General features: G+C 39.3%; 3 protein-coding genes and 1 long non-coding RNA gene across 5 annotated transcripts in view; 1 reads left to right on the top strand and 3 right to left on the bottom strand.

The window, feature by feature from the left end:
* myd88 (MYD88 innate immune signal transduction adaptor) overlaps positions 1-2,962 on the bottom strand; it is a 6,239-nt gene extending 3,277 nt beyond the window's left edge. Inside the window, exons 1-3 of the mRNA XM_046068333.1 lie at positions 2,515-2,962; positions 1,830-1,961; positions 102-279 (exon numbers count right to left, since the gene is read on the bottom strand). Of these exons, the coding sequence (XP_045924289.1) occupies positions 102-279; positions 1,830-1,961; positions 2,515-2,824 (620 nt within the window). The 5' untranslated portion in view covers positions 2,825-2,962. The remainder of the gene's footprint in view (positions 1-101; positions 280-1,829; positions 1,962-2,514) is intronic.
* Positions 2,963-3,355: 393 nt separating this feature from the next.
* On the bottom strand, positions 3,356-14,684 carry cry-dash (cryptochrome DASH). Of its 2 annotated transcripts, none has more exons than XM_046068320.1 (14): positions 14,505-14,684; positions 9,146-9,318; positions 8,466-8,559; positions 8,239-8,369; positions 7,943-8,091; positions 7,442-7,530; positions 7,240-7,313; positions 7,065-7,154; positions 6,738-6,817; positions 6,600-6,659; positions 6,300-6,457; positions 5,985-6,104; positions 5,675-5,851; positions 3,356-3,886 (listed from the first exon to the last, which is right to left on the bottom strand). In XM_046068320.1, the coding sequence occupies exons 1-14, from the start codon at positions 14,505-14,507 to the stop codon at positions 3,779-3,781; spliced, it is 1,506 nt and encodes a 501-aa protein (XP_045924276.1). In that variant the 5' UTR covers positions 14,508-14,684; the 3' UTR covers positions 3,356-3,778. The 2 variants fall into 2 exon arrangements, with proteins under 2 accessions (XP_045924276.1, XP_045924268.1); XM_046068312.1 differs by lacking the exon at positions 14,505-14,684 and adding an exon at positions 9,976-10,346.
* Positions 13,052-19,965, top strand: LOC123982657. Its single transcript, XR_006828025.1, has 2 exons — positions 13,052-13,219; positions 19,696-19,965. It is a non-coding gene; the product is annotated as an uncharacterized LOC123982657 (long non-coding RNA).
* map3k22 (mitogen-activated protein kinase kinase kinase 22) overlaps positions 16,717-20,908 on the bottom strand; it is a 40,491-nt gene continuing 36,299 nt past the window's right edge. Inside the window, exon 18 of the mRNA XM_046068299.1 lies at positions 16,717-18,905. Within this exon, the coding sequence (XP_045924255.1) occupies positions 18,677-18,905 (229 nt within the window). The 3' untranslated portion in view covers positions 16,717-18,676. The remainder of the gene's footprint in view (positions 18,906-20,908) is intronic.

Below are 20,908 nucleotides of genomic sequence, written 5' to 3'. Positions count from 1 at the left end.
GCCCCATGTGCCAGTGTGTTTCTTCTTCTGGTTAAACTGTTAAACTAACCAGAAGTAGACAAAGTAGAGCTGAGCATGGTAAGCATGTGTCGATATCCCACCTTTTTTCAATGAGTTCACTAGTGATGGTCCATACACAAGAGCCCGGGAGGACATCTCTGTCGAACACGCACAGCTTCAGCCTGTACTCTGTCTGTTCCAGCTCCTTGATCATCTCATGGACAAACTCGAAGTCACTCTGGCAGTAGCAGATGAAGGCATCAAACAGCTCAGGAGCCCCTAGATTCAATTCAGATAATTCAATTCACTAACACAAATTTATTTATCCTTATAACGCCATGTACTAAGCAACAGCTTGCAACAACACACACACACACACACACACACACACACACACACACACACACACACACACACACACACACACACACACACACACACACACACACACACACACACACACGGTGTACTAGTGCAGACATGTCTGATTAGAGCTTTACATGATTTGTCGGATTAGGAGACAAGTTGGGGCCTTTCCTGTGTGATGCCTTACCACAGAAAATAATGCAGCGACCACTATCTCAAGTTTGACTTGAGCAAATACACCAGCTTTTATAGCTGCATTACAAAGTCAGAGTTATAGCAGAGATGCTAAGACGTTTAGGGGATGTATCTGGAGAGATTAGGGCAGGTGGCATGGGAATTTTTAAAGAAAGGCAAAAGCTATTGATTGCTGGTAACCTAGAAAAGAAATTCTAATTAATTAAAGGTTTCTTTTTTTACATAGTTTCATCCAACATGTATTAGTGCATACTTATAATCTCTTCTCTTGGTGTTGATCAGGTAACAGTTGTGCACTCACACTCTAACAAGTTAAACAGAATATAAGCACAACAACTTAATTAAACATAACATGCATTTTATCACGTTTATTCTAATATAACGGCTGTAACTGTAACTCTGATTTGTTACAAGTTTCATCTTCTTATTACCGATGGTGGAAGTACTCAAATCCTTAAGTTAAAGTGTTAACACAAAATTATCTTTTATTGGAAAAATGTAACTAAAATATTAGTACTCACTATGCTAAATGGCTGTTGATGTTGCCACTCACACTCTTAACAAGTCAAGCAGAACATTTGCACAACAACTTGTACCTATTAATTAATCAGAACATGCATTTTATCTTGTTTATTTTAATATAATGGTTGTACATGTAGTTTGACAATCTTCTTATTACAAATGTTGGAAGAAGATCCTTTAATTAAGTTAAAGTGGTAACACAACATTATCTAAATGTACTTACTTAATGAAGTTTTATTGGAAAAATGCACTTAAAATATCAATCGTGATGTTGTTACATTACATGACAGGATTATTATTCATGATTTATTAACATGTAAGCAGCATTTTATTGTTGTAGTTGGTTTGGCTGGAGCTACTTCATATACTGTTGGGTGTTCCATCATATTTTAGTAAAAACATTCTGATCATTTTGTTTTGTGTGTAAAATGTTAATCTGCAAAGTCACTAGTGACTACAGCCATCAGACGGATTTTGTGTAGAAGACAAAGTTGCATAAAATGGAAATACCCAAGTAAAGTCCAGTCTAGTCATGTAGTGGCAGCTCTACTATGGCTGAGGAAGCAATGATTAGCTTCATTGTGCTGAATCGTGTCCAGTAGTGATTAATGCTTTTGGACTGCAGGGTTTTATTTGTGATATGTATATAGACACGAATCAATGTGTGTTTAACCAGTGGCACTGCCTTCTATTTGTATAAAGTATTTAAATAATAAAGCAAATGTAAAGAGTACACAAATACTGACCTTCGGGATCGTCCTCCAGGGTGATGCCGAACCTCTCTGGGGTGCGGGGGACACAGCTGTCAACCTCATGAACCTGAACAGGGGGTTCAGCCTTCTTCTTCAGACTTTCACAATACTTCCTGACATCCTCATCTGGTACAAAACAAGGTGTATATGTGCAAACCACACACACACGCATCAGTTTGCATACAGTCATGAGGGGACAGGTTTAGAAAGTGGACTGAATTTTATGAAATGTACTTTGAGAACTAATTTGTAGAAATGCGAATAGTTGCTGAACTGAAACGTCATCTTTCCTAGTTGTTTTGGGGGCATTTATCAACTTCATTGGACAGTTTGAGTGTCCTTGGGAATGTTTTTAAACACATTCTGACTCATGTTTTGTAACAAGGGAATTCAGGCATGAATCACACAATTTGACTTGTTTACGTTTCCTATAGACCTCCTATAGGATTGTCGTAAATCACTGTGTGATGCCAATTGTTTTATCTTTTTATTTTATTTCGACATTTGTATGCTTTTATATTGATTATTGTAAACTATTTTTTTTTTTTAGCTCATACATGTACTGAAAAGTGATAGAGAAATAAAGCTATTATTATTATTTCCTGTAATAATAAGAGGCTAACAACGACATATGGTTTAAAAGGTAGAAAATAAACAGAACTTCCAAACACTAACGCACCTATTAAGGGACGAAGATCCTCCACAATGTCTTTTCTCTCCACCTCCTCCAGGATGGAGAGCAGCCTCCCCACCGTGGCGTCTGTGGACCGGGCCTGCCAGTCCTCCAGGAGCTTTACAGTGGGGCTGCGAGCTGCTTCATAGTTCTTTATCTCCAGGTAAGTGAAGCCCATGGCCTCTGCGACGGCCATCCAGTCCGCGGCCACTGTGTTCCTGGGGTTGAGATACAGCCCCAACTTTTTCCGCACGCTCACATTCAGCGCAATCAGAGGAATCTTCGCCACGTCCAATTCTGGATCGGCACACGCCATGTCCGAAAGTTTCCCGAGACCCCCGCGAGACGACGGGCTTTAGTTAAAAATACAAACGGGGAAACATTGTTTCGACGACGTGACTTGCAGTAGTGACTTGTTTTCAGGCGTCCACAGCTTACCTGTCAAGAGAACACGGAAGTGAAGTCAACTGGAGGACTGCGTCACGCGAGAGGAGGGGGGGCGTGGCCTTCTGTGCACCTACAGTGCAGACACCACTGGCCAAAAAAGTGCACTTTCAATAGATAATACTTGTTAGTTCACTGGCATTGTCGCGTTGGTGACGGAAATGAAACAGATCGCTTTTATTGATTAGTAAAATGGCTTGCAGCAGTGGGCACCACAGGAAAATGTGAGTAACTGAAATGGGCGCTGAAGTGTTTCTGTTCCCCTTTCTTGTCTACATTCATAACTCCCCCCAAGGAAGCGCTGGTCTACCGCCCTCCTTTGATATCACTTATTTAATATAAAACTGGAATCAAGAGATTCAGAATTCAGAATGAAAAGAATGTAATAAACTCACATTCAAAAATTTACCTATTTTATTTTGAAACTGCCACAAACAGGCAAACTGACAATGAATTAAAAGCAATAACATCTGCACATGAACATCAACAGATAACTCATTATAACTGGTCTACTGCATCAAAATTAAAAACCACAATGTGGCTTTCACTGTTGCTGTTGCAGGAAACAGGAAACTTATAAAATGAGTCCGGGAAAGGTACGAGGCCTGTTTTTCCAGAGAACTGGTGGCATGTGTTGTGTACATATACATTAGTCAAGTTCACATGTAACTAGAACTGTGCATTTCCTCATCAGACAACTTCCCTAGATCACCGCGTTGTCTGTGTGCAATACAGATTTTACAGAAACAGTCCAAGTTTGTGGTGATCACTGAAGTTTCCATCCCCTGATCATCCACCCACGTGTTTGTGTTTGCTTTGAGGCAGATCACAGGTTTTTGCTTTTGGAGAAATAGAAATCTATGCCTCTGTCCCGATGTTGTTTGGGAGTGTGAGATGGGCCTTTCTTTCCTCTTGGTGAAGGCCCCATGCCACTCTGAAATAAAAGGAAAACAAACATTTGCCCTTACTGTAGTGGTTTAAAAGACGAGGGCTAGGGAACATTGCCTGTTTAAGTTAATGCCTGTTTTTTTTTACTTTTTTATTTTACACATGCCAATAAGTATTATTTTTGCCAATGGTGGAAGAGATGCCCAGAGTCAGGAGACATGAAGGAAACATCACTGCAAATCCATCACACCCTGGACCCAACTTGTTCCAGCTTCTCCCCTCTGAACGCTGTATGCCACAATGAACAGACACAGGAACAGTTTCTTTCCACAGGCCATCACTCTGATGAACAGTTAATTTCTGACACACTGTGTCAGGAACAACCCAGTAACACTGACTCTAACATCCACCTGTTTACTACTTATTATTTAATCATCATTCTGTAACTCAGTGCTGTTTATACTGTATATATTTTATATAGCCTACTGTATCATATCCACCTCACATACATAACATGAGCACAAAACTACTTATTTACTCCAGCTTCCTTTGCGCTATTGTCTTGATCTGTCTACAATTTTGTTGTTTTGGTTCATGGTGTGTATCCAATCAAGGTTAAAGTCAATAGCAACTGGATTTTGCTGAAGATAGGATAACTATGACCTGGATGACTGAGAACCTTCACAGACATATGTGTGTGTACTGTATACTGTCTAATTCTTGCCGTGTGTTCTTTGTTTACGCTTGTCATGAGTAAGCACCTTGTGAGCAAGGTATAATCTGTAATACCTCGTATGTAGACACATACCTGCCAAATAAAGCTGATTCTGAAGTATTCAGCACTGGGTTGCAAAAGATCTCTCCAAGGTTATGGTGTAAAGTTGACACTAGAGACTTAGTAACTACTAGTTCGTAACTAAGTCAGCTACTAAAATTGGTTGCACTACAATAACTTGGGGCATTGCATGACTAGTTTGGACGTAAAGGCAAATGGCCAAAGAAATAATTAAAACATCACGTTTACTATGCGTTTTAGCTGGCATGAAGCACTTGTCTAGGGAAAAAATGCTCTTTTACCAGCAGTGAGGAAATTCTGTGACATTTTATTATCTACAGCCACCCTGGGGCATGTGTAACTATTTAGTAGTTAATGAGTTATGTTGTAATTTTTCTCCGTGGTGCAACTGCTTTCATTTCACTTATGTATAAATCACAACTTCATAATTTACGTTATAACTAGGCTAAGTTTAAACTTACACACACCAAAGTCCTGCATGTAAAATCCTACTTAAGTTTAAGTAAAGAAGTAGTGCCTACTAAATTTCCTTAAAGTACCAAAAGTAACAATTTAACAGAAAAAGTACCCATGTGAGTGAAATCAAGTGCTATATCAAGTGTCTGTTGTAGCTGGACAAAGTGAAGCTAATTTTAAATACTTTCTATGCAGGTAGTTTTTGTCCAGCAGTTCCCCTAAGTTGGGAACTTTTGTGAAATACTTTATAATTTGTTCATCCAGCAATTTGCAATGTTTAGAGGAGAAATCTCTCTTTTAGAAGAACTGCTAACAACTCATAGCCCTCTAATGTAGAAGTGTAAAAAGTGCAGTATACAGTATCCTTCTGAATTGTGATGTAGTTTGTAGTATTAAGCAGCTTTAAATAGAAATATTTAAAAGGTATTTGAGGTATTTGTATAATTAACTTAAGTATAGTAATTGAGTATAGGTACTTACATTGCGCCACTTTTGTTTACAGCCATAAAAGGATTGAAAAAAAACTATTACAGCAGCAGCCCACATGGGCATACTATGCACTTCTCTTTTTCACCCACCCACCGGTTTCTTGTTAGCGTGTCTGCTCCATTCAGGCGCTATGATGATGGGGGTGGGGTAGGTCTCACCAAGGGACACTTGAGCATGTGACAGTGCTGCAGTGCTGAGTGTCCAGGGCGTGTGCACGTCAGCTCCCCTGATGCCGTGCAGCTCAGGAACCCACTGCCGCACATAGTCACCCTAAAACAGTAATCTGAGTCATTCAGTGACTGAATCACAGCTCTCTTCACATTTGTACATGTTTCATCACCACCATTGTGACAGTGATACTTTCACAAACACTGTGACTCAGGAATTCTGTGTAGAAACGTACATTATTGTCGTAGTCAAGGCCTTGCTTGATCATGTTGAACTTCCTGTTTTCTCTGGGGTCATTTCCTACACCAGCACTGTAAAGCCAGTTGCCGTAGTTGCTGCAGACATCATAGTCAATCTTTGGAGGAAAATTAAAAATGATGAGGACAAGACACTTGTGAGTGAGTTTCATCACCCATACATAAAACTAAAAAAAGGACTGAATGGCTGAGCTAAGTACTTCTATTCCACAACATCTCAATAATTAAATAATTTTTCACATTACTAATTAGGTCCTAAAAAATTGGTTGAAACTCTGGCCCTCACTATTTACCAGAAGATATTCAAACCACTCAGCTCCCATCCTCCAGTCCAGGCCCAGGTCTTTTGTGAGGAAGCTAGCAACATTTTGTCGCCCCCTGTTGGACATGAAGCCTGTCATTGCCAATTCTCTCATGTTGGCATCCACGAAGGGCACTCCGGTTCGCCCTTCTGTAATTACAAATACATAAAATACAAAACATATTTTGGGCTGCTAATACATATACTGTACATACACTGCTAATGCACCTCTTAAAGACACTACTTGATTTTTAATAAAGAATATTTTGTGTAATTGAGCAATGATGCAAACCTTTCCACGCATTAAAAAGCTCCATGTCCTTTTTCCATGGAACAGACTTGTCTTGAAGACCTGAGATAAAATTACCATGAGCTTTAAATTAATGTATAGTGAATAAAAAAATTAGTTAAAAACTTGAGCTTATTTTACCTTTGACCTGAAACAGCCTGTTTCCATATTTGACACCTACAAACCTGAAGTAATCCCTCCACAAAAGTTCAAAAATGACCCTGAAAGACAGCAGTGACGATTGTCAGAAAGTAAAAACAAATTTCAGAGCACATATTATATTTCCATTAAAAACTGGTAATTTTTCCCAATGTACATATACATTTTGACACATTATTGCTTTATTTCATCAAATACAGAGATTTTGTACATAGAGAGTTTGTACATACCATATCAGTATGGCACTACTATACAATATCTATTGTATTGTATCTCACACATCTAAGTCATTTTTAACTCCATACTCACCAGTACGTGCTCTGATTGGCTGTCCGCTCCCTCTCATACTGCTTGATCTGATGATAAATATACCGTGGTGAAATGCAACCCATCGCCAGCCTGCAGAATACCAGTGGAGCACAGTTAGATATATTTTTAGGAAATACTTACATGGAAGAAGAGGAAATTATGCAATAACACTCACCAAGATGCAAATTTAGTGGAATAATCCACACCAATCAAGCCATTACGAGTCTCCTTGTAAGTTGCAACTGCATCCTACAAAACAGACATATAACATATTTATAACATACAACAACATAGTAGATAACACATCCTCATATGTGTTGTTTTTTTTGCATTTTAGAAACAGCAGCTAGTGCCTACTTGTACTCAGTTGTACTCACAGTGTCCCAGAAATAGTGTTTGAGTCTGGCCAGAGCCTGACTTTCACCACCACTGCAGGGGAAGGCTGAGCGAGGATCAGTCATAGGCTCTATTAGAATAAAACAAGAGAAGATTTCATACATGTTTAACACTCCCTGTTGCACAATGAGACACACAGAACCATAAAAGCTTAATCATATACATGGAAATCAAGGCAGTCTGCTCACTTGCTTAGTTTAATGAAGAAATCTTTGCTCAGCAGTCTGCCTATTGAATTCTGAAAGTAGCAGCAGTGGTTTGCTCAACAGAGGCACTGCGCAAAATGCACATTTGCCAATAACAGGTAAAGACATTTACACAAAAGTCAATTTAATAAGTACATAAAATAAATGTACAGGAAATGGTTTTGGTGATACAGATATAGCCATAGTGTTTCTGCAAAGACACAAGGGGGAAGGTGCAAGATTTACTGTATGAATTAAATCATTTGGATTGATCAGATAAACATTAGGATTATTTACCTGTCTGTTGCAGGTCCTCTACTGTAGGAATGGCTCCTTCCTCCAGCCCTTGGGGGAGAGGCTTGAGCTGCTCGGGGTCTGGGAACACAGGCCTCACTCTGCTCTGTGTCTCCACTGCCTTCCTGAACTGAGTGTACACATCAGGCAGCCTAACAAACCAGGAGGAAATGTTACAAGATATTCTAAGCACTTAATACTTCTTAATCTACATCTCTGATGAATATTGCTGTAGTCAAAAACAGGATGTTAAGCATAAATTGAATGCTTTGTCCCAGGCAAGCCATATCCTCTCTCACCTAGATATGTGGTGAAAAGGAAGATCATCTCTGTGGTACAGTGTAGCCCCCCAGCAGGTGTGAACTTTGATCTTCATCAGTGCACAGACATCCTTCACTCGTTTCTCCACGTTTAGTTCTTCCGAGCATACCTTGAATGTGAATGCATCATGGACAAACCAGGTCAAAATAACCAGACAATGTAATGCAGCGGTGACAATTACAATAAGAGAAAGACGGTTTACTACCTCTTCGTGGAAAGCCACTGCGCTGACAGAGCCCAGTTGCTTGATGAGGTCGGCAACTACCTCCTCTGGCTTACCATGTCTCACCACGAGGTTGCTGTCTCACACACACACACACACACACACACACACACACACAAAGTCTGAATTAACACCATGCCGGGCAAGCTGCATCCTGGTTAGAGAGCGAGTGACTTCCCCCCTGCTGACCAGAAAAAAAAATTATGGGAACAGTGTGTGGCAGCTAGACATAACCCCCTATGAGCCCAGGTGTGTCCTGATCCTGTTACATCTGTATCTATTAATTCCTAGAAAGCCGAGGACAAGGCCCGCACAGAGTGTTTGTGCAACAATAACATAATACTTAACTTTAACTTTATTTGTCCCCGTAGGGCAATTGGTTCTGCAGCAAGACATAGACACAGGACAGACACAGATACAAGACCAAAATACATAAAATACTAAAATGTTACAGACTCTGGTTGTACAACAAAGAATCGAGAAGAACTGATACAAAAGCTCATGACCACTTTTAAACCTTGTAAATAGACGATGGTTCTTCAGTGCTCTAACAAAGACAGAGCAAAGCTGTGGAGAAGGTCAGCAATGTAAATAAAGCAGTAGAAGACAGATATATTAGAGTCACATACAGGAAAACAGAAAACAAACAACAGTTTAGTTACCTGCCCTTGTTGAGCAGCGTGCTTCTGAGGTCCCTGATGCTCTGTAGTAAGAAGCGCAGGCGGAAAGGCCCAGTCTTTGGTAGGTTGTAGTTGTATGTTCCCACATAATGTCTGGGGTCGAAGCAGTACAGTGGGACGATGTACTCTGCATTTCTTTGAGCCCAGTGGAAAAGCTGCATGTGAAGAGTACAAATATGTGTCATACCATCATCTCGTAGGAAAAATTATCATGGCATGAATGTAGTGGCAGCAAACACTTAAATATGGAAATAGTGAATAATTTGATTAGACATGCAAAAGACTGTTGTAAGAACAGTGCTGTGGCTGGTTGTGGCATACAACTAAACCATGCCAGCTAGGGTTGGAAACACATCATCTTAATTTAAATGTATGTTTTATGGACACTGAAAGTAAACAAATGCTCCATTTAGAGACTCCGTCTTTTATTTTGAAAAATGCAACCAAAAGTGGTGCATGTCACCATTCTCTGGATGACAGAAGGCTTGTTGTCTGACAAAGCTAGAAATAAGATCACAAGGCAGGACAGGAATAATATTATTACTTATAACGTGTGCCGTTTTATTACGAATTCATAAAGTCGGATCATTTACTTTTTGAAAAAATAGGCTTTTATTTTCAATAACTTACACCGGAAGTGATGTTGTTGCGAGCTTCATGCTACTGGCAAACACTTCGTAATATGCACAAAATGTCCTCGTAACGACGGTAACAAAGCAAATCCCACACGTTTACTTGCAAGTTATATAGTTCGAGAGTTAAATAACGTCGGATTTAATATCTATGGAGAAGTAACAGATGGATATTCTTACCTCATTGTCGTGAAGACGCAAGTCGTTTCTTAGTAAACATATGATTGTACGGGAGGTAGACATACTTATTGCTTTCAATATAACGTTAGCTGCAATAGTTGTATCAGAAACACCAACAGTGCTTCGTGTCAAAGAGCAGCGTCTACCGGTCTTCAGTGTCGGCTGTTCGTGCCGAGGGAGTCCGTCACGTTTTCAGACACGACGTTACGAAACGAGAGGTTTTGTAAGGTGGTTGCTGCTCTGCCTCAAGCGATAAAGCTTATAGAATCAGTTTTCACCTACACATTCAATTACGTGCTTTACCTACATAACCCATTTATATTTATGCACATACATACACACACACTAGCCACGTTACCCCCCCCCCGGTGGGGCATTTGAAACACCATTCAACACCGCCACCCACTACGACCACAATAATAAACATAAAGTACAACAATCATCATCACCTTTCTGACCGTGTCAACAAAACTGAAAATGTATAAGTTTTGTAACCGAAAGTTACCAATTGTTACAAAGGAGTTGTTTTGCACTAGGTTGTACAGGTGTACCTAATAAAGTGGCCTGTGAGTGTCTATATAAAACCCAATCCATTAATTAACTAATTTTGTTATGATTGTCCATATGAAACAAGAAAGAAAACGCAATACGTTATATTATGACTTAACATAAACAAATTCAAAATAATAATTCTACACTTTGAAGAAAAAACTTTAAAAAAACTATTTTACTAAACTAAAAAAGGAACATATTCTAGTTTTAAAGCATATTTCAGATAATTCAGTGCAAAAATAGGTACCTCACAGAAGAAGATAAAAGTGAATAAACCTGCAACAAGGGCAAAAGTGATCACAAAACAACACAATAAAATCACACAGGGAAACTGTCTTAGACCTTGGATTTATTAAGTAATGTAGTAATTAAGTAAGTTAAGTAATTATAAAGAATATACAAAAGATCAATGACTTGATACATTTCATGTTTTAAGGATTTGTCATTAAGACAAAACAAAATGTTCCAATCAAAAGCCTCGCAGCATTTTCATACTGCCTATGAGCTCTCAAAGAGACAATCATACATACTCCTGTCCTGTCACAGTTCAGTCTAATGCAGTGGTTCTTAACCTGGGGGTCGGGACCCCCCTGGGGGTCGGGACCTGGTCCCAGGGGGGTCGCAAGAATGCTGCTATAGACACAAAAATAAATAAAAAAAACTAACTAGATGGACTTGTGAATGGAATCACTTTGGGTGGACACTAAAAATATTTTGCACTGTTTAATCCAGCAGGTGGCGGTGATGCCAACCACTATAAAACGACAAAGAAGAATAAGGCCCCAAGCGCTTTGCAGGTTCGAAAATGTGAGGCGCATAGCAATGGCTTTTTTGGTTGAATTAAGAAAAGAGAAAAACGCTGCAGTTTTTTAATGTTGCTAGGCAACCACCGAATCAGCTGTCCTTACAGTCTAATCAAAGATGATAGCGCTGGCGATCTGTAATCTTTGGTTTGCCGCTAAGTCATAACGGTCATATTAGCAGAAACTTGATCACAACTCACAGGTCTGTGTTGCTAAATATTTTCAACTTCAAAAAGGGGTCTCACTGCCAGAAAAGTTAAGAACCCCTGGTCTAATGTATAACATAGCTGTTTCATCATTTGTATATAATGCAAAGTGCAAAGGTGCAGAACAATATGTATTTACATTATAATCTTATTTTTTTCCATATAAAAGAACTTCAGCAAATCCTGTGTGTGCTCTCTATTGAACAGCTGCTCACCTTATTAAGAAGCTTTCTGCTTTGGCAGTGAACATTTGTGTTTACAAGCAGATTCAGATAAAGCACTGAACATTTGTCATGTGCTTCCCAGTTCATCTGCTACCCGCAACCCTGCCTATATGTTCTTGAATTTATTCTCTCTTCTGCTTCGGTTATTGTTGCGTGGATTTGTTTTTTGGACTCTATATTTACCTGTGGATTTTCTGTTCCTATTTGGTTATCCAGTTTCATGGACAGTTTATGTTTTGGATAATTTGGACTACAACTTCAAATTGTACTGAGTAAATTAAATAAAACTTTCTCATCCAGCAATATTCCATTGTCTGCTTCTGGGTACTACACCTTCTTTTTCCTGCCTGAGGACACGGCCTATCATGACACAAGTTTTTTTCTCGAGGCTACTACAATATTGACCTCTATGTTACAGCTCCCTACACACTATGACAAAGGAATATTTTTAAATAGTAGAAGGAAGGTGGGTTTTATCACATTACAACAGGTTTTAAGGTAATATGTTCGTAACTCCCTTCTGCTACGTAGCAGACAATATCCAGTAACACAAAATCAATCATAAAATGGTAAGTAGAATTCAATGGAGCAGTGCTGTGGATGAATTTGATTTTAAAAGTCCCATAGCTTGGGGGAAAAGCCACTCTGCAGTCTAATGGTGCGATCTAACTCTGACAATACTGTCAAAATACAATAAGTATTTGACAAAACTGAGCCACAGGAAAGTAGAATACAAGTGAATTTTCTGCACAGCACCAAAGCCTGAGCCCACTGCTAAACTTCACAATTTTCAGCAGTCCTGACGTGTCTGCAAATTTTCATGAGGTTTCAGGCATCCTGTCCCTCAAATGCGTCTTAGGTGCAGAATAACCTTAATAATCCTGGCAAAAACAATAGGTTCCTTGCACAAAAGCTAAATACTTATCTGTAAGTAAATAAAAGCCCACATCAATAATAAACATCTACTATAATCTATCAATCTAATAATAAGACATGCATGGCTAATGGGTATTAATTTAAAATCTGAAATAAAGTTTAGATGACAACGCCAACCATTACAAGATCACATTTTATTTGACAATATATACAAAACGTTAGATATGGTGGTAATTGATGTAAATCCTAATTGATTAAAGACCATTACATCTAAATCCAACACCTATATATAATTGATTAATGAACAAATAAATGTACTAGAACTTTGTATTAATAACAACGGTAAAACAATTGGAATACATAAAATGTTCATTCCTGGCTTGAGATGGCTTATTTCGTTTCCTAACACCTTAACTTGAACTTTGACAGGGGTGTGGTAGGTTAATTACAAAGACCACAAATCCAAATTGCCGTAACTTTTTCTCTCAATGACTGAAGCTAACGTTACCAAAGCTAACGTCAAGAAACTTACATGAGAAGATGATGTGATGAAAGGAGAGAGTCGTTTGATTAAACACATCAGGTGAGATATATTTCTGTGTGGAAAATAGCTAAGATACCTAGCTAGTAGCAACCAAACAATAAACCTTCGCTAGCATTACTGTGTTAACATGTTGGTGACGTATATTGTGCAAGCCAAAAGATGAAGTTTACTGAACGAATTTCACACAAAACTAACGGCCTTTCTCAATCTGTGTTCTTGTATTCTTGTGAAACATAATTTTTTGTGGCCCCAATCATAGACTTTAGGTCCCAATACACAAGTTTGCATTTTAGCAAGAACGGTTAAAAATCCCGGAAAAGTTCTTGACACGCCCATTTTACCGAGGATGTGTCGGTTAACTTGTGTGAATTTGACGGCAGAGATATCCCAGCATTCATTTCGGCATTCAAGTGAGGGGCTGAAAGAAGCTGAGAGGCCAACAACAGAACGTTTTGTACTATTTTCGTACATTATTTCATCACTAAATCCACTTCTGAGAAGGTTTGAGGCGACAATTCAGCTGTGTAGATGTCGAATATTGGCAGTTTTACTAAAATTCCCGCGCCAACACAGCAGAGTCCAGCATCAACGGCAGAGTAAAGACCCACAGCTGTATGATAGTTTTAACGTTCATACCGCTGTTATTCTGTCATTACATTCTGAGTAATTTTGTAAGATTTTAACTCAGATCAAGAGACATCTTGATGATGTACAGAAAAATGGTGATGTACAAAAAAATCTGGTCTTGTGAAACATCGGGACAAATTATCAGAAATAGTATGAAAGGGGACTGTCTTTGCTTTATTATTATTATTAATATTATTATATTAGACATTACATTGCTAGTGCACAGTAGAGTTGGGGTCACAGTATTTGCTTTTTATTAGCTTTTATCTTATATAATTATTTTATGTGCAAATATATCTTGGTAAGTTCAAACCAACAATAAACCTGATTCTTAGCTTTTTGTTTTGGGGATAAAGCCTGGCTGTTTTAATAATTAGAGCAATGCAGGGGCCTCTGTGCTGGTGGTATTGCGCAATGCCAGCAAGAATGCACCGTCTGAAACCGTCAGCAGCGTTTTGTGTGCTCATGACATTGCAAGTTCATTCTTCCAAGAACGACTAGCAAGAACGTTCTCCCCAAGAACACAAGTCTATTCTTTGCATTCTTGGTTTTGAGAAACACTCTGTGTTACTTTACTGTTTTACAATAAACTGCAACTTTCTTGACAGACAAAAATATCTTTTAAATTGACAAACATCATGTCTAATTCAGGGCAGAATTCAAACGGGATAAAAAAACCAAAAAAGTTGGCTCTTACCATTGACTACCATACATATATTTTTCAAAATAAGGTTCCATGGGGTGCGACCCGACCCCGGTTAAGCGAATGAAGATGGATGGTTGGATGGATGGGGTGGAAGCGAAAGCGAGGGACTTAGGCACTTTTATTAGTCCCCACAGTGCTTCCTCAATAAGAATGTGGTTGTCGTCTAGCAGAAGGCTTAAGCTGTATGGAGTCCCCTTCACGTCCATCACCCCACAGGCACCAACTACCTCCTGGGAAAGAGCGGTGACCTCCTGTCGAAAGAAAGCAAACATCAGGTACTATGTTGTTAGATATTCTCTCTCACTAATTACATCATTGTTTAATTTAGATTGGTTAAAAAAATAACCTTTTTGACCATTGATTCTATTTGTTTGTTTTTAATTGTCACACCAAATCGACTGGGGAAACCTGCTCTATCTCTTCAGCCACAGCCGACCCTACCTTACGTCCTTGTGTTGTAAAATTAATAAATCTTCTCTGTTCCCTGTAAATTAACTTTATGTCAAATAGCCAAATGTATATCCTACCTGCTGCATCGTCATGTTACGCAAAGGGATGACCTCTCTCTCTTTTTGGCATATTTTTATTGCAGAAAGCTGAACAAGGTGGATTGGTGTGTTAATTTCACATTTTATAATGATACTCCAGAGCCCCCTTCACTGTCAATCATCCCTCAATGTCCTTGTAGGTTCCTAGTAGAACCTCTGCCGCCTGGCGTAGCTTCGCTGATACAGGCAGAGGAGCACTTCTAAAGAACATGTCGTCTTTCTTTTGACAGTCAATGCATATGGTGGAGACTTCCCCCTCATGGCAGGGCCCCTCCTTATCTCGGCAAAAGTCACTTTTGTCACCGATTTCCCATCAGAAAAGGCAGCAACAATTTTATGCTTTGTCATGGCTGGCCTTGCTCCACCACTAAATCACTCCTAGGCCACCACCCTGAGCTGTTCAGCAATAGCTACCACACATATGCGCAATGGCTGGGGTTTTGCGTATGGACTGTTGCGCTTTGACCACTGGGCACTTTTTTAAAGCAATTCTTAAATAAAGAACACAGATAAAGTTATACAGATAAGCTAATATTTAACATTTATTTTCAAGATGTATTTATTCATATTAGAAACAATTTTTTCATACCAACATTCTTTGCCTTCCAACATCATAATGCCTCAGAACTCCTTTCACATTCATTCATTTAAAATTAACACTAACAATGAGCCACCTTTTGCTAATCAATACTTCTACTAAATTACCATTAGCTACATTTTGTAGAAATGTTAGTTGGCTAGCTTCATATTTGGGTATGTTATTGTATTAGAGTGTGTCTGTGTCAATATGGGTCTTAAAGTTGAGGCAGCCAGTCATGCAAATTAGACCGAACAGTCTTTGATGTTTAAGCACTGATGTTTAATCAGCCAATCAACATCACCTGTGTGTAACTTCATCTGTGCACATTGTCCTGCTGGTAAAATAGAGGGAGAGATCCCTTTAAAACTTTTTTAATCCCTGTAAACCTTCCCATCAAACAAGACTCAAAAAATCTGAATATGTAGGTCCTATCAGTGAAATGAACTCACCGTAAGCACCAGAAGTAATTTCTGAATACGTTGATATATAATTTGTATGGGTAAAGTTAAAAATGTGAGCATTTCAGTGATTTGGTCTGAATTAGTACTTTCTGCTTTCGTCCAGAATTTTTGAAGACAACTTTTGATGGCCGCGAATATTTACAACCTCCATATTCCTCCATATACGTTCATTAATGTGAATCAAGCAGGAAGCTTCTGGTCTGAGAAGCGAAGTGAATGCGCAAGTCCCTTAAACCTGCATTCTATCGAACAGCCAGCAGGGGGAGACTCCTCTAGTTGCAAAAAGAGGTCTGCCTCCATTAAAAACTAATGGTATGAGTGTATGGTCTCAATTGCTAGTTTCATGTCTTCTTTAAAACAGCATGATGTTCATTTTTTAAATTATGGTCCTATTAAGAGGAAAATAGACCACAAAGCAGAGTATGCTTCAGGGTGGGACTATCTGTGATTGACAAACCATTACCATGGGTGTAGCTTTCTACAAAATCCAATCCACTAATCACGTATATAATTCAGATTTAGTGCAAAAAATAGGTAATATAGGTATAGCTCACAGAAGAAGAACAAAATCCTAAGTGGATCACAAAACAACACAATAAAAGCACACAGGGATATAGTCTTAGACCTTGGATTTATTAAGTTAAATGTACAAAAGATCAATGACTTGATACATTTCATGTTTCAAGGCTTTTTCATTAAGACAAAACAAACTGTCCCAATCGAAAGCCTCCCAGCCTTTTCATACTGCCTACCAGCTCTCAAAGAGACAAATACTTCTGTCTAAATCACAGTACAGTCTACTGTATAACGTAGCTATTTCGTCAAATAGATTTGTATATAATGTAAGGAATTTTCATACAAAAGTGCAGAACAATATGTATTTACAGTATAATCTTTTTTTGTTTTCCATATAAAAGAACTTCAGCAAATCCTGTGTGGGCTCTCTACTGAACAGCTGCTCACCTTATTAAGAAGCTTTCTGCTTTGGCAGTGAACATTTGTGTTTACAAGCAGATTCAGATAAGGCACTGAACAGGGGAAAAAAGGTTTGATCGTTCTTTGAGTGCCACTGTGTTACAAGTAGCCATTACACCTCCAACATCAGTCTCCCCAGTTAAAGGATCATCTCATCTCCACTTATACAGCCTTTCGCTCGTTCTGTCCAACTTGACCCTTTTTTTGGCGACTTGAAATATGCTTTATCTCACATGACATGATGTGCTGTCAAGTAGTCATTACTTGACCTATTCATAGTCTGGAAAGCAAAGTAAAGGCATGGGGTGACTGGATTCATATTGAAGTTACAAAAACAAAAATGTAAATGAGACGCTTACTTAAACCTAATTTCCATAATGCTTTTCATACTAACACAATGTGACGTCAATGCATCTGATTTGGTCTGTGCAGTGTACTGTGCACGAAGCTGCCATAACATAGAAAAGGCTGTAAGGGCTCTGAGGTGACAAAACAATCCAACATGACTAATACTGCGCATCAACTTTAGCCTAAAGTTGTTGAAAATTTCTGACTCTGCAACTTTTCTTTGGGCACTTTTTTTCTCTGGACACAAGGCTCACTGCATGGGAAGCTGGAATGGATGTCACAGACTCCTACAGTAGTGTTGGTATTGCTTAATAGACATTGCACACTAAATGCAAAAGTTTGGTTCTTTTTTTCTTCTTCTTTACATTGGCACACACTACACAATTCTCCTTATGAAATTACATAAAAAATGCTTCAAATAGAAAAATATCTCATCAGTTGATTATCCTGCATGTTGGAAATATTTCAATGCATTATATCAAAAGTGCAATGTTGACAATCCTTCTGAATGGGGCTGTGAGTGCTATGAAAGTAGGGTACTGCCACCCTCAGATGTAAAAAAAAAAACAGAACAAAAACATTCTTACTTACAAATTCTTACTGTAAGGCGTTCACAAAAATACATTGACATTTTTTAGGTGACGACAGGACACCCGTTTGCTAAGATGACTTTATGTGTGTTATTGTCTGTCATATAAAAAATATTTTACCACCTTAAGTCTCACAGCTAACTCAGGCGGATAAGTACTTACAGTACTATCAGATGTGATCAGTGTCACTAGTCACTCACAATTACATGGTGTCTAGCCAAATCGAGACGCTGTTCTGCGGCAGTAAATGAGTATAAAGACCCAGAAAGCTTCAGAAACCACTGCTCTCTAACTTGGGTCACGTCGTCTGCTCTTGTTAAAGGACAGCAGTCTGTAGCTCGTGAGACTGCTAAGTGCTTTCTTGTCAGTCCCCTCCTGGGGCAACACACTGCGATGCCGCGGAGGACTCTGGAGGTCTGGAGGACAGCAGTCAACCTGGCCTCTTGGGGAAAAATCCAGATTGCGCTAGTTGGTGAGAGATGCAGGGGTCCTGACAAGGCCGACACTGGTGATAGATGACAGGGCAGGACGTTGGAGTGATGCTGAGCCCTGGAGCCTGGTGACAGGGGGCCCTGGGGACGGGGCGGGCGCCGGAGAGGAGGGGAGGTGCCAGGGCCGCGGAGGCCTCACAGGCAGGGGAGGGGAAGGGGGTCTTCAGGCCTCAGAAGCTGCCCTGGACGAACGGGTGGCTGAGCAGACCGTCTGCAGTGGGCCGCCACTTCTCCTCCACAAACACCTGCCGCAGGAAGTCCCTGCAAGCGTCGGACACGCCCTCGGGAAGCATGGGCTTTGTAGGCTGGGTGGCAATCTTAAAAATGGCTGCCATGGCCTCGTACTCCGCCCATGGAGGTTTCTGGGTCAACATTTCCACAACAGTGCAGGCAACACTCCTGAGGAAAAACAACATCCAGGAGAGGTAGTTGATTGTCAGAACTTTATCATATCGGCATCAAATATTGTTTTACATGTAGTTGTTATGTCTATATGTATTCATGTTTATATTACACTTATAACAACAGTAACACCTTACAATGTCAATGCTACACCACCACCAACAATGTAAGAGTTGACCCTTTAACACTTAACTACATTAAAAGAAATTACATTTTTTGATTTGTGTACCTTTGATATTAATTTGGACATAAAGGTTTCAAGGATTTATTTCATTGCTCAACTGCCAGTGCCTCGAAGGCAGAGAGACACCAATGTCATGCATTGTACCTAGATTATTAATACAACAGAAAATGACCACGTAAAAGAAATGCCGATTTGGCCCCTCAAATCACATCATATATTTATCTGTCTGTCTATCTATTGAGAGAGAGAGTGAGAGAGACAAAGTTAAACACTGCTTCATGTTCTTTGACACAGTCCTATCTCATGAATATAAGCTTCTAGTGAAAACTACGTTTGTCTCAGGAGATTGGATAAACTCAAAGTACTTGAGCATGAAAGTAATGTTATGCACCGTTTCTTCCTAGTGGAGAGTTACTTTGTTTCTCCCTCTCTCTCCCCTTCCCGGTGTGTGTGGGAGTGAGTGTCTGTCCAATTAGAGGAGGGGAGTCAGGTGTGCAGGAGTCGGTCCACCAGCTGCCAATCATCTTCAATCCACTCTGCTTTAAATACCTGGCTCCTGCTTTGTGTATTTTGATAGCATTCCTTAATTCCTGTATCTTACAGTCTTCTTGCCTGGACCTGACCCCTACCCCTGCTCCGCTCCTATTGAGCCTGGATTCAGAACTTCTACTCCTGGATCTCTGGACTCCCTGCTGGATCAAAATTCACTTCCAGGATCTCTGGACTCTTATCTACTCCCACTGCCGCCCCCACTTCCCTGCCTGGATCCGCTCACTCTGCTGTTCTTGGCTCAAGCCCGGACTTTCCCTAGACCCATAGACTCTGCGCATAATTACTTTAAGCATTGTACCAATAAATTCAACTTGAACTGAAGTTCTAATTCTGTGTGTTGAGTCCTGCATTTGGGTTCTCACAAACAGTAAGCCTTAACAAGTAATTTGGTCAATTTTAGGTTTCCTGATTGAATTAAATGCTCTTCGTGAGTTTAGACAATTCTCCTGTTTTAGGCTAAAGGAAATCCCAAAAAACTAACTGTGATACATTTTAAGATTAAATTCAAAGCTTAAAACAAGGCCCCTACATATAGTTATCATTGGACAGCAACAAAATATATTACTGGAGGCCTTTTGCTTTTAATTGTATTATACTGTATTTAACAGGTGTTCATGCTGACTTATTCTCCCCAGTATTTCTATTACAAGTTAATACTTCTGCTTTGTAATCCAAATTTAAAATGGCTCCATATATCTATGTCTTAGTGGCTGTAACTGGTTGCATTTCCCAATAACATGTTGTACTTGTTGAATTGAACTTTCACCAGCTTTGGCTCACATTAAGTAGATCCCGGGAACAAGCAAAAAAGGTAACTTTGCTGCTTAAATGATTTGTACCTGCATCATTTAAACCACAGAGCAATCTTTTTGAAATGAGTCTTATCTTCATCGTCATATTCAATTCACTTTAGTTCTTTATATTGTACTAGCAGTCTTAGTGCTAGTGCCCCAGGTGCAGAACAGTGGTGGTTAAGGGTTAAATACTTACAAAAAAATCTTACAAACATTTTACCTTTTTTATAAGCTTCACAAATTAGGCTTTTACTGCATTGCATTTCACATTACAGACATATACATATGTAATATTTTGTAATCCAATTTAAGATAATTCCATTAAATGTATTTAACTGTAAATGGTCTTCTCAGAAATACGGTACACTTAACATGACATATTGTAAATACCACCAACACAACTGTTTTAACAATTTATAGCTTTACCACCCATGTACTGAGGTCACTTTATAGCTTTTTTTTTTTTTACT

Source organism: Micropterus dolomieu, linkage group LG01 (genome assembly GCF_021292245.1).
Source record: "Micropterus dolomieu isolate WLL.071019.BEF.003 ecotype Adirondacks linkage group LG01, ASM2129224v1, whole genome shotgun sequence".
Taxonomy (NCBI): domain Eukaryota; kingdom Metazoa; phylum Chordata; class Actinopteri; order Centrarchiformes; family Centrarchidae; genus Micropterus; species Micropterus dolomieu.
Note: the sequence above shows the minus strand (reverse complement) of the source record. Positions and strands in the feature narration are given on the sequence as shown.